General features: G+C 38.0%; 2 protein-coding genes across 2 annotated transcripts; both read left to right on the top strand.

Moving 5' to 3' along the window:
• The first annotated feature begins 1,247 nt into the window (after nucleotides 1-1,247).
• On the top strand, nucleotides 1,248-10,983 carry mcm6 (minichromosome maintenance complex component 6). The gene is made up of 17 exons (XM_059571441.1): nucleotides 1,248-1,448; nucleotides 1,780-1,926; nucleotides 2,379-2,489; nucleotides 2,633-2,882; nucleotides 3,043-3,208; nucleotides 3,290-3,435; nucleotides 3,517-3,667; nucleotides 4,223-4,364; nucleotides 4,459-4,600; nucleotides 4,839-4,946; nucleotides 7,485-7,640; nucleotides 7,749-7,877; nucleotides 8,131-8,292; nucleotides 9,164-9,299; nucleotides 9,761-9,946; nucleotides 10,086-10,225; nucleotides 10,331-10,983. Exons 1-17 carry the CDS (start codon nucleotides 1,348-1,350, stop codon nucleotides 10,451-10,453), a joined length of 2,496 nt encoding a protein of 831 aa, XP_059427424.1. The 5' UTR covers nucleotides 1,248-1,347; the 3' UTR covers nucleotides 10,454-10,983.
• A 149-nt stretch (nucleotides 10,984-11,132) lies between these two features.
• si:ch73-71c20.5 (DUF4748 domain-containing protein) lies at nucleotides 11,133-12,962 on the top strand. The gene is made up of 3 exons (XM_059571440.1): nucleotides 11,133-11,209; nucleotides 12,121-12,427; nucleotides 12,499-12,962. Exons 1-3 carry the CDS (start codon nucleotides 11,167-11,169, stop codon nucleotides 12,656-12,658), a joined length of 510 nt encoding a protein of 169 aa, XP_059427423.1. The 5' UTR covers nucleotides 11,133-11,166; the 3' UTR covers nucleotides 12,659-12,962.
• The last annotated feature ends 184 nt before the right edge of the window (nucleotides 12,963-13,146 follow it).

Here is a 13,146-nt window from a genome sequence, read left to right as displayed (position 1 = left end):
TTTCAACTTAAATCAAATTTATTTCAAATTTAATGCAAAGAGCAGTTAATTCTAGTAACAGACAATTAAAGTGGCCACATTCAAACAATTAGAAATATCACAACCTTGAGAGGTATATTTTGAAATCAATCTATTCATCATCTGTTAAATATGATATAATATTTGTTGATTAAAATGAAAGCTATATTGAAGTGTTTTACCACAAGCCTTATGATTTTAGCTGTTGTGAGAGTAAAACAATCACATTTAAAAAAAAAAACTTAATGTTGCCTTATAACATTACATGTTATTTCATTTATATTAAATGTTTGGCATATTTGTATGCATAACTCTCTGGCGTCATCTGCTGGCTTGATTAAAAAGCTGACTGTTTACATATAATATAGTAGTTGTGCCATCTACTGTTAGCACAAGGCACATCATTAAAACTGACAATACATACTGTAGGTGAGCCAACAAGAAAAATAAACTGAAATCATGTTGAAAAGTAACAGACAGAATAATTTTTGTTTATTTTAAGTCATTAAATGAGCAGATGACCAGAAGCGAGACCAGTGAAAAATTAACAGCGGATGGCAAGTGATGTCTGAAATAACTGTTACAATTTTTTGTTTTGCTGTATTGATACTTTCTGCCAGACAGTTTATTGTATTTTGAGGTTTTAAACGAGGCAACAATACTACCACAATATATAAATACAAATGTCTATAAAATTGCTAAATAATGCCCCATTCAGTAATCACACTATATTTGTACTATAATTATAGTACTATAATTGGCTCAATCTCAGCTGCGCAGAGAACAGTAACAGGTATCACGTGACACTGTCGCTCTGAAAACGAAACATTTTTATACATAATGCCACGTAACAACTTCCCAACTTAAAGTTTTAGACACTTTATTACAAGTGCATAATGGGGTTGTTAAACAGCAAGGTTATTATTTATATGGGCACTATATGGGTCTGATACTGTACCTGATCAATCAAACTTCTAAGACGCTACGCTTCGCCCGTTTAGAGTAACCCCTATTTTATCATTTCATATTAACAAATATTTTTCCTATTTTACATTTTTGACATTTCTCTATTGTTTAAATCTTTATTTAAAAAAACTGTCAGACCTAAACGTGATGCCATGCCCTCCCCCTAACAGAAAGCTCGAGAATGATTGGCCATTGTGGCAGCAGCGAAAAGCGAGAATCTGATTGGATCCTGGTGGCGCGAAAATAATCACATGGTACAGCATTTCGCGCGAAAACTTCTGAAGCAGCTCGTGTGCATCTTGTGTTTGACGGGACTGGGAGAACATTATTGTTATAACTTCGTAGTAACAATTAATTACAAAAATGGATGTTGTGGAACAAGGAACAAATCCGAATGCTGGTCAGATGATCAAGGACGAACTGGCGGAAAAATGCCAAAAATTATTCCAGGCTTTTTTGGAAGAGTGAGTAAATGCGGTTCTTCTTATTGTTCCTCAGTATTATGAAAGTTTCACGATGGGTAACGTTAACTCGTATACGTTAGCATAATTACAATATTTCCTATGAAACATTGCACGCTTGTACACTTACATTAGTCGTAAGATTTCATGTTAAACTACAAATATATTTATATGGAATTGTAGAAATAATATGTTCGCATGAACATTACACCCGTGCACGTGAACATATATTATCTTTAGCTATAATGTATAAAAAATATGTTTTTCGTGTGATTTGTAGACATTTTGGTCGTACTCATAATTGTACACTATATTGTTGTGTACCGCTCCGCAGGTTTCAGAACAGTGATGGAGAAGTGAAGTACCTGCGGGACGCAGAGGAGTTGATCCGGCCGGAGAGAAACACACTCGTGGTCAGTTTCACCGACCTGGAGGGCTTTAATCAAGAACTAGCAACCGCCATCCAGGAAGAGTTCTACAGGTGTGAAAAAAATCCCTATATATATATATATATATATATATATATATATATATATATATTGTAAATTGTTTCATACATTGCTTTTTAATTTAGTCACCATATACTTTGCTATATTCATCTTACCATTTAAACACCACCCTCAATACCACGACTTAGGTGCCCTTGAGCAAGGCACCGAACCCCCAACTGCTCCCCGGGCGCCGCAGCATAAATGGCTGCCCACTGCTCCGGGTGTGTGTTCACAGTGTGTGTGTGTGTTCACTGCTCTGTGTGTGTGCACTTCGGATGGGTTAAATGCAGAGCACAAATTCTGAGTATGGGTCACCATACTTGGCTGAATGTCACTTCACAAAAAAAATATAAGTACAAAAAGCTGCTTTATTTAACTGCTAAAACATTGTTTTCATCTGCGTGTACAAAGTAAAACTTTTCTTGTTGTTGTTTTGTTTTAGACTTTACCCCTACCTGTGTCGTGCTGTGCGTAATTTTGCTCGGGATCATGGAGAAGTTCCAATCTCAAAGGAATTCTATGTGGCCTTCCAGGATCTACCAACCAGACACAAGTAAAGATAATTTTGAAGACAGTGTGACTAATGAATCATTTAAAACGAAAATACTGTATATCTTACAAAATGATTGATCAATTGCTTGTTATTTTGAACAAATGCCTTCTTAACTTATGTGCTCCTGTTCTGGGCTCCTGCAGGATCCGAGAACTGTTAATGATGAAGGTTGGCTCACTTGTGCGCATCAGTGCTCAGGTTGTCCGTACTCACCCGGTTCACCCTGAGCTGGTGAGCGGCACCTTCCTGTGTTTGGACTGTCAGGGAGTGATAAAAGACGTGGAGCAGCAGTTTAAATACACTCAGCCAAGCATTTGCCGCAACCCTGTGTGCAACAACCGTAGACGATTTCTCCTGGATACAAACAAATCCAAATTCATTGACTTCCAGAAGGTACGACGGGAAGAAAACCATATCATTCTAGAATGTTATTTTTACAATCATTCCTATTCAGTTGAGACTTCATCATACTAGCCCTGTGCCATTCTCGACTGCTGTACTGTTCTTAAAGAGTTGTTAATGCATTTTGACATTTTACTTGCTTTGATTCCAGGTGCGTATCCAGGAGACACAGGCTGAGCTGCCACGGGGCTGCATACCTCGTAGTATGGAGGTGATTCTGCGGGCCGAGGCTGTGGAGTCGGCACAGGCTGGTGATAAATGTGACTTCATTGGTTCCCTCATTGTTGTGCCAGATGTAGCCCAGCTGTCCACACCAGGTACACACCTCTCATCCAGTCAGCCGTCACTGATGTTCATACAGCGGTTGTACGTCTGACTATTAATTGTGTTTGTTTCAGGTGTGCGTTCTGAGACCAGCTCTCGTACAGCTGGGGTGCAAGGTTACGAGAATGAGGGTCTCCGTGGGCTCAAAGCGCTGGGTGTTAGAGAACTTTCCTACAAACTTGCTTTCTTGGCGTGCCACGTAGCCCCCACCAATCCCAGAGTAAGAGTCAAGCCCGATGTAGGCATGGAGGCCTCGTTTCTGTTATTCCAGATTATTTTAATGGGCTGTCTCTGTTTGTAGTTTGGTGGTAAGGAGATCCGGGATGAGGAGCAGACAGCGGAGAGTATCAAGAAACAGATGACGGTACAGGAGTGGGAGAAGGTGTTTGAGATGAGTCAAGATAAAAACCTCTACCACAACCTCTGCACCAGTCTCTTCCCTACAATTCATGGTTAGACACTTTAAACTTTGATATGTTGGGCACAAACACAAATTGATGCTAACAAAATGAATTCATATATTCGTGTTAAGTGGCCAGTGACAGGAGAGCGGTTTGGCCGATATAATGCAGATAAATAAACATTGTAAAAAAGTGAAAACTTGCAGTTGTTACCTTGAATTAATAGTTAATCCTAAAATGAAAAGTCATCAGTTACCCATTGATCAATGTCTATATGTGTCTCTTCATAAGACTTGGATGAAATCGCTTGATTTGTGTGGATTTCTCTTTGTAAACTTTTTATGAAAGTCTTTATTTGCAAGGATGAACAGAGATGTTATGGGTTTGGAATGACATGAGGATGAGTAACCGATCATTTTTGGGGAAACTTACCCTTTGAAACCCCTTGATCTGTCCTTTGAAATAACCATTAGCGGTGTAACCAAATGTAGTTGTGTTGATTTAGTCATCGAAATAGATTTAGATTTTAGGTCATCTTGACTAAAGATTTATTTACATTGTATGATGCAGTTCAATTATTTCTGATATGAAATCTGTTGTTGTCAGGTAATGATGAGGTAAAGCGGGGGATTCTGCTCATGTTGTTTGGAGGGGTTCCTAAAACCACCATGGAGGGCACATCTCTGAGAGGAGACATCAACGTCTGCATCGTTGGAGATCCCAGCACAGCCAAGAGCCAGTTCCTTAAGTAAGACTTGTTCATCTTGTAAAGAGTTTTTTTCCATTTTCTTTTGATTTGTGTGTAATAATGTATTAATTCTCCCGGTTTGGCTGTTTTTCAGACATGTTGAGGAGTTCTGTCCCCGTGCGGTCTACACCAGCGGTAAAGCCTCCAGCGCGGCGGGTCTCACAGCCGCTGTTGTGAGAGATGAGGAGTCACACGAGTTTGTCATTGAAGCCGGAGCACTCATGTTGGCTGACAATGTGAGTTATCTTTACAAATGATTTTTGTAAAGTCCATGTACATCTGAGTCACTGAAATCCTTTGTGTTCCTGTAGCTCAAGTGGTCAAGCATTGTGTTAGCAAGCGCAAGGTTGGGGGTTTGAATCCCAGGGAACACATGTTAGGAAAAATTGATAGCCTGAATGCAATGCTTTGGATAAAAGCGCCTGCTAAATGCATAAATTTAAATCCCTATTGATTTGACATTGTTGTCCATAGGGGGTTTGCTGCATTGATGAGTTTGATAAGATGGAAACGAGAGACCAAGTAGCCATCCATGAGGCTATGGAGCAACAGACCATCTCCATCACCAAAGCAGGGGTCAAGGTGAGAGTCAAAGATTAAAATGCAGATTTATAGGTTACATATTAGCTTAAACTATCATCAGTGCATTTGGGATATATTTTTACTAACAGTTTGGATTAGGCCTGGGAAAATAAAAAATTGATGCATCGTGAATTGAGAAATGATTCAGCATCGATTCTGAGATTTCCAGAATGCACCGCGATTCTTTCTCGAGTCGATTCTGAGTAGGGCTGCAACTAACGATTATTTTGATAATCGATTAATCTGTCGATTATTTTTTCGATTAATCGGTTTATGTACTTATATTTTAGTTTTTCCCATTTTTTCCCCAAGTAAATTATTAATAAATGGTCTTTATCCTTCAGCATAGATTTTTAAGAGATTTTAACCATTTTGCACTGTCATATCCTAATCAAAAATATACCTGGAGTTGTTTTATTGTGTTAGTAATCCTTTGTCGAACTCTTCTGCAATCAGAACACTGACCCATACTCTAGCAAATTTCAAAAGGAGATTTAAAATAATGTTTTCACCATGGCAGTCCTTAGAGCTCCTAAAGTAGTTTAACATCCCGAACGAAGCTTATTAAGGAATCTTTCAGAACATATTTTCACGAAGAATAAGGATAAAACAGAATAAAATTGCAGTGCATTGTATTTTATTATTTAGTGGGAAACAGCTTTATAGCTTTTGCTGTGAAATTGTAAACAATCCTTCGAATAAAGTGCCAGTGGCATGAAACCTGAATGGAACTCACAATTTAAAGTAAAATCCATCAGAAGGTTGTCCAGAAAAAAAAATTGGACAGTCACACACAAAAAACCTGCTGTGTGAAAAAGAGCAGTGAATACTTAGAAAAAAAGTGCATTTCAAATATCTTTAAACATTTACCTCTTTCAAATATCTTTAAACATTTACCTCTCTCATTCAGTCATAATTAGGCTGCATGACTGAATTTTGAACTGTTAAACGACAAACTGATCACAGAACATGTTTGTAAAGCTTTAAATGTTAACTGTTAAAAAGCAGTGTTATCAGCTTTTACGACTAAACATTTGCAAACAACATTGTACTGGAGAATCTGCACAAATAAAAGTCTTAGGGGCCGTTCACAAATCGCGCCTAAAAACGCGTGGAAAACGCTAGGCGCGCCGCTTTCTCCTCCTTTCCAAAGCGCTCGTGCAGAAGCGCCCCTGAGGCGTCTGCCTCTGCTAAGCAACCATGACGTGCTCTCTCCTTGAAGACGCGGAAATTTCAGCAAAGGATAAATGGATTTGCAGCTCAAAAAATCGCTTGCAGTAGCTCTGCTACTAAATTTATTTCAAAATGGAAATTCATATACAACTATGATCAGCTGTTCCTTTCATCTTGGCTGAGCTTTTAACGTTGTTACGGGAAAGGATGAAGCTGATTGGTTAGTTCTTGTCACATGACCCGCGATGCGCTTGCAGCATTCTGAAAAGTTGAGCTGTTTTTAACTCGATGCGGTGTGGTGTTGGAAATAACGAACTTGAGCGCCCAAAAGACGCGTTATATGTGAACGTCCCCTTAAACAGTTCAGTAGTGCAGAGATTACAGGTTACTCTTCTTTTTTGAAGGCTCAAAGTAAAGTACTCCCAGTCTCCCACATCCCGCTAAATGCTGCAGAGACGCTGTTCGGGAAGCACGTGACATAAAACGAGGCCAGCTATTGGCTATTCGCTACTTCTCCTGCTGTACTGGCTGAGTAAAACCTCCGGTGGCTCATTACTGCCACACTTTGGTCACCGCAGATTTGAAATATGCACGAAATGAGCCGCTTACGGCAAATAAAAGTTATTTAGCAACGAATCGATGACTAAATTAGTTGACAACTATTTTAATAATCGATTTTTATCGATTAAATCGATTCGTTGTTTCAGCTCTAATTCTGAGCGCTACATGCTTTATATAAGCAGCCGTACTCCGCTTGTTTCCAAATCCTTACACACACTGAACCTAAAATAAAAATTCATAAAATTTAAAAAGGTTGAAGCAAAATACAAGGGTGTTCACAGTGGGCTGTAATTTACATTAATCTGGCGTCATAAAGCATTCTGAATGCTTCATGAGCATTTGAGTATGCGTATAAAAACTAGCCATCTGCTGTTAAAATCTAAGCTTGAATCAATTCCACAGAAAATCGCGAATCGAATCGACTCTGCATCGATTTATCATCGCAGCCCTACTTTGGATTTAAAGAACTATAATAAGGCATTTTTTGGGGTTGATGAGAAAATTAGGCTGCTGTCACTTTAAGACTAAATGCACTAATCTAATATACTTACACATCTGTTTTTTTCTAGCTGTTAACAATAAATTAAGACCTAACCAACTGTTTACATAAATAATGACCAAGAGGGGCAATTTATTTTATTTTAATTTATTTAACTTTGAGAATATTTGACTGTTTTGACAATGCAACACTGCAGTGTCAGTGTAAGTGCAATAGACCAGTTTTATCTACCAGTTCATTGCACACCCCTGTATAAAAGATATTTTATACTTGTACCATAAAAGACTAATTTTGTCAAATTGTAGGCCACTCTGAATGCTCGCACGTCCATCTTGGCTGCAGCAAACCCAGTGAACGGACGTTATGACCGATCCAAATCTCTCAAGCAGAACATCAACCTGACGGCACCCATCATGTCACGTTTTGATCTCTTCTTCATCCTGGTAGACGACTGCAATGAGGTATGCGTATGTGTGTTCTGACCAACAATGCAACAGCATATGAAGATGATTGTAGACACAGAAGGATGTTGTTAGACTCTTAATAAATGCCTCTGTCTTTTATTTCAGGTCACTGATTATGCCATTGCCAGACGTATAGTGGATCTCCACTCCAGAATTGAGAATTCTGTCGAGCGTGTCTACAGTCTAGATGAGATCCGCAGATACCTGCTGTTTGCTCGCCAGTTCAAACCAAAGGTGAGTGACAGGACAACTCATCTTCATTCTTTCTGATGTTCCTACTGGCTGAAATAGTGAACGGCCACAAAATATTTAGAAGCTCAGGTAGACTTGAACCGAAAAGGTTCCTTGTTTGCATTTGGCTCAGATCTACTCACCTGGACACTTTGTTTAAAATTTTTGTACGAACTTGTATTTGGCTCCAAGCTGTTACATTGTCACGATGTAAGGTATTTCTTAACTGTGTCTCGATCTGTGTGTGTGCTATCAGATCTCAAAGGAGTCTGAGGAATTCATTGTGGAGCAGTACAAACGACTGAGACAGCGGGATGGCTCTGGAGTCACTAAATCAGCTTGGAGGATCACAGTACGGCAGCTGGAAAGCCTGATTCGTCTTTCTGAGAGCATGGCAAGGATGCACTGTTGTGATGAGGTGTGTATATAAAAAAAAAGAGAATTCTGAAATGATTTAAGTTAGCTAATCTCTTAAATAAATATCAGTATTAGTTAGTTTATTGTGATGAGCTATTGAATAATTCCAGGTCTGTCGACAGCATTAAAAAACCATATCTATTCACTAAATGATTTCAGTTATTTCAAAGGTACGAAGCCCCACACATGACATGCAGGAAAAAATATCAGGCTAAATTGTGCGCACGATTTACTAATTCGTTCCCTCAATGTACTAAAACGTGCACACGATTATTTTTGCGTTCCCTCGATTTACTATTTTGTTCACTCGATTTAGAAATTGTGAGCACAATTTATCAAATCGAGGGAACGCAATAGTAATCATGTGCACGTTTTAGTACACTGAGGGCACGAATTAGTAAATCGTGCGCACAATTTATTTATTTTTTCTTGCATGTCATGTGCGGGGCTCCGTACAAAGGTCCTTTCAGCCTATAAAAGAAAATGAACCAAAAACTAAGCAAACAAGTATGACTATCCTTTAATAGGTTAAAAGTTACAGACAATTTCCATCGTTTTCCAATTGAATTACCTGTTATCAATGGAAGGCATGCTGTACTGTACAGACACCCAGAGAAAAGTAGAAACTTCTTATCAGTATTGCCCCACAGTTGACTTTTCTGCAAATGTAAAGCTACAAGACATTTCTTACGTGTAAGATGGTAACATCACTGTTTTTAAAGCAGTTTAATATAAAGTTTTACTAAGAGACGCTGCTGCTGAACACAACTGAGAGGCACACATTACCACCTAGGGTGTGCGTTATTTTTCAATAATTCAACAGTCTGTCACCAATTATTCCTTAATTCTGTTTTATTGTTTCTATCTTTTAGGTTCAGCCAAAGCATGTCAAAGAGGCTTTCAGGCTGCTGAACAAGTCTATTATTCGGGTTGAGACTCCTGATATTAATCTGGACCAGGAGGAAGAGGAGGCCATGGAGGAGGAAGGAGATGACAATCAGATGAATGGTAAAGCCATTCTCGGTTTCTAGACGTGTAAACACTTCATTCAGCCTCTAAATATAGTTATTTTGATAAATCTGAGTCTAGTACAACATGCTTCTAACTGGGGGCCCCAATATGTCTTCAAGTTTAGGCATATTATTCTTTCTTAAAGGTATAGTGCACCCAAAAATGAAAAGTCTTTCATCTTTTACTCACCCTAATGTTGATCCAAACCTGTATGATGTACATTCTTCTGTGAAACACAAAATATATTTTGAAGAAATTTGGGAACTGAAATTGAATGTTTTGTTATCAACATTTTTAAAAATACCTTCTTTTGCATTCCACAGAAGAAAGAAAGTCGTACAGATTTTTAATGACATGTACATATAAGCCTAGATTTGAATATTGTTTTGGGCAAAAGGGGGCCGTAGAGTCAAAAAGTATGACTGTTTTAACCGTACTTGTTTTCTTGCTGTTTTTAGGCCACGATGCACCTAACGGTGTTAATGGAGATGTTAATGGAGAAGTGAATGGTCACGAGCATACAAATGGTATTAACGGTCACGGGGTCAATGGTGAAAGCGCCAAACCCTCACTGCGACTGTCATTTGCAGAGTATAAACGTATTTCTAACCTGTTAGTGCTACATCTGCGTCACGCTGAGGAAGGTGAGCACTCTGTACAAGTCATAACAAACTGTAATATCAGCAATTATTATCCACTTTTAACACAAACTACAACATGACAAGCTCAGACAACACAACACAGCCCGCAAGAATCTAATTTGCATTGTGCCATTTCTCCTAGCCGAGGACGAGACTGCGCTTAAGAAGAGTGAAGTAGTGAACTGGTATCTGAAGGAAATCGAATCCGAGATAGATTCAGAAATGGAACTCATCAATAAGAAGGCAATGATAGAGAAAATTATCTACAGACTGGTTCACTATGTAAGGAAACATTTTCATTTGATTTAAATCTGTGTAAGCTATATGTTGTGTAGAGACTGCATGAAGTGTTCTAACATAATATGTATTGACTGTTCTCTTCATCAGGATTATATTTTGATTGAGCTGACACAGTCTGGGCTGAAAGGATCAGCGGAGTCCAGTGGAACAGAATCCCAGGAGGAAGACGTTACGCTGGTGGTCAACCCCAACTACACTTTTGATGACTAAACTTTTTGACCTTGACATTTTCTGCTGTATTCACTCAAAGTGTAAGGGATTTTATTAGAGATGGCATTCTGAAAGTGGTGGTGTGCCTCTTCAGTCCCTTCTCTTTTTGTAAATTTTGAGCTTTTTCCCCACAATGTTTTTGCATTGCTTCGTAAGGATGGTTATAACCATTCTCATTTTTATGAGGATTTGTGACCTTGCAAAAAAAAAAAACAATTCTTTGTAAATATGTTTTTTTTTATTATTATTATTCTAATGCTTTAGAACATTTTAGGATGTTAGAAATGGTCATGCATAAAGTGTCTTGCATATATAGTTTATCATGTTTTGTTAAGTGCTGTCAAAGTGTAATTCTATTATAAGTTGTGTTCATTATGCAATAAATAATAACATGTTTATTTGCTGAAAAACATGTAATGTTTAAAACAAATGAGATCACTTATGTTCTTAGTCAGTTGTCAGTAGAAATTGCTCCTTCAAATACCTTGGAATAATATCAATATATTAATAAAAATACAAACTAAAAAAATTGCTAATTTTGGCTAAACTTCATTTAGTTTTTTGTTGTTGGAAAAATGTATTTACAGAACATTAATTTCGAAATTTTTTAAATTATAGATAAGTAACCTTTTAAAACTTAAAAAGGGGTTTTCACAAATGAAAAAATCGTCATAGTGTCACGTGAACGTGCTTCTCTTCCTTACACAACAAAGATGGCGGCGCACTGTAGGAACCTGATGAGGTCGACTTTGCAAGGTAGATAAACGTGTGAACATAAGATTGAATAATTTGCTTTATAAACATGATACATCTCAATAAGTTGACTGTACATTTTTACCTTACTAATTAAATATTTTAAACCACCGCTACTAATTTAAATTACTGGTGCATTACCAAATGATAGCTTGGCAGGCACAGAGGAGATTCATGTAACTTAGCATTAATTTACTGTAACGTTACTTGCATTTAACTGTATGCAAAGAGCCGTTCAAGATAAATATAGCTAATGAGAACTCTGGGAAGAGTAAATAACAGGGTTTCCGCGGGTCTTAATAAAAAGTCTTAAATTTAGTTGTATCAAACGTAAGGCCTTAAAAAGTCTTAAATTGTACAGGAAAGTCTTAATTATGATTTCAAGAGGTCTTACATTTGGGGAAAGAACCAGTTCTGAAATACCAGAATTGTAATATGGCTTAATGCATCTTAATTACACTTTTAATGTAGAAACTTACATTTTAGAAAGAATTCAACTCCAAACGAAGCCAAAGCAAAGTAAACCGTTGTGTGTCTCCGAACATTAATGGTGTACATTGATGTGCACACAGCAATGGTGTTTGGCTCCTGATTGAATCAGTTGGTGTTGAATGAATGGGAAGAATGATAAGTGCTAGCCTGCGTTGCAGATGATAAACTGGCCCCATTACCTAAAAGCCTTCCATCCCTAACCCATAATTCAACCGCTGACATCATCTGTGCCCACTTGATTCTTAACGCTAACCTGCATTACTAAGCATACCTACTAACCTGAGCAGACACTTCCTCTGCATACAGACAACTCTACTTTCTTAATAGCATAGCATTCCTTTTAATTTCATAAATGTTCACAAAACACTCTATATGTGATTTAGTAGGTCACACAGTTTAACATTTTTCACATTTTTGTTCAGGTTTGTATAAGTTATCAAATAGGACATTATGGATTGGATCTCGCTATGAGCAAAGCGTTGCTCGTCCCAGACTGCAGGACAATGTTTTGCACGGCAGAGCTCTACACTGCGGACATTACGCTTTACAAACCATCACCAAGACAGAGTCTCCAAAAGTTACGAACAACCAGAAAGCACCAGAACCTGAAAACAAGACCAGCAAACAAAAGATAGATGAAGAGGAGGAGGAGGAGGAGGAAGATAACAGGCCTGAGTACATCCCCAAAAGAAAGGCCAAAAATCCTCTGATGAAAGTTGGATATGCATGGTAAGTACTGCCAGAATAAACCAGTAGTGAAAAGTGTTTCAGGCCACTGACACCGAGATGTTTTCCTCTAGGATGATCGGCCTGCCTGCTGGAATCATTGGCTTTATTCTGGCGAAGAGACAGGTGGACAAGAACCGACTGAAGCAGCTGAAAATCAGACAGAGAATGAAGAAAGCCAACGAGGGAGATTACGAGAGAGACCGATATAAATCAGCCACCAGGATGCAGTGAAAGCTGTACTTTGAGAAAATGACTCTATTGTGTTAGATAATGGCCTCATTGTGCACAAAATTGCATTGGGTTGCCATGGAAACAGTGAACGGAGCAGGATATAACAAAGACATCGTAGAAAGCAAACATTTATTATAGTGGAACTTTGAGCTTATGGATGAGGGGTTGATGAAGACCTCGACTGAAGGATTTCAGTGCTGCCTGTTTGAAATGTTTTCTATTTTGCTGCAGTCATCACCATGCTTGTTCATATGCATACAGAACACCATTATAAGCAACCACTAGTAAAATCAATTAAATAATACTTGTTCCTTTTATTATGATCATCCTCACAATAACAATGATTACATATCCAACTTCAGCCACATTGTTGTTCAACATGTGGCATGAGAACATTATAACAGAAATACATTTTTATTTTGTCTATACAATTCAAATATAACAATCCATTTATATATAGTTAACACTTTTTATTCTTGGGTCTATCT

The sequence above is a fragment of the Carassius carassius genome, chromosome 17, assembly GCF_963082965.1.
Source record: "Carassius carassius chromosome 17, fCarCar2.1, whole genome shotgun sequence".
In the NCBI taxonomy this organism is placed as follows: domain Eukaryota; kingdom Metazoa; phylum Chordata; class Actinopteri; order Cypriniformes; family Cyprinidae; genus Carassius; species Carassius carassius.
The sequence above is the reverse complement of the archived record's forward strand: the minus strand, read 5'-3'. Positions and strand labels throughout refer to the sequence as shown.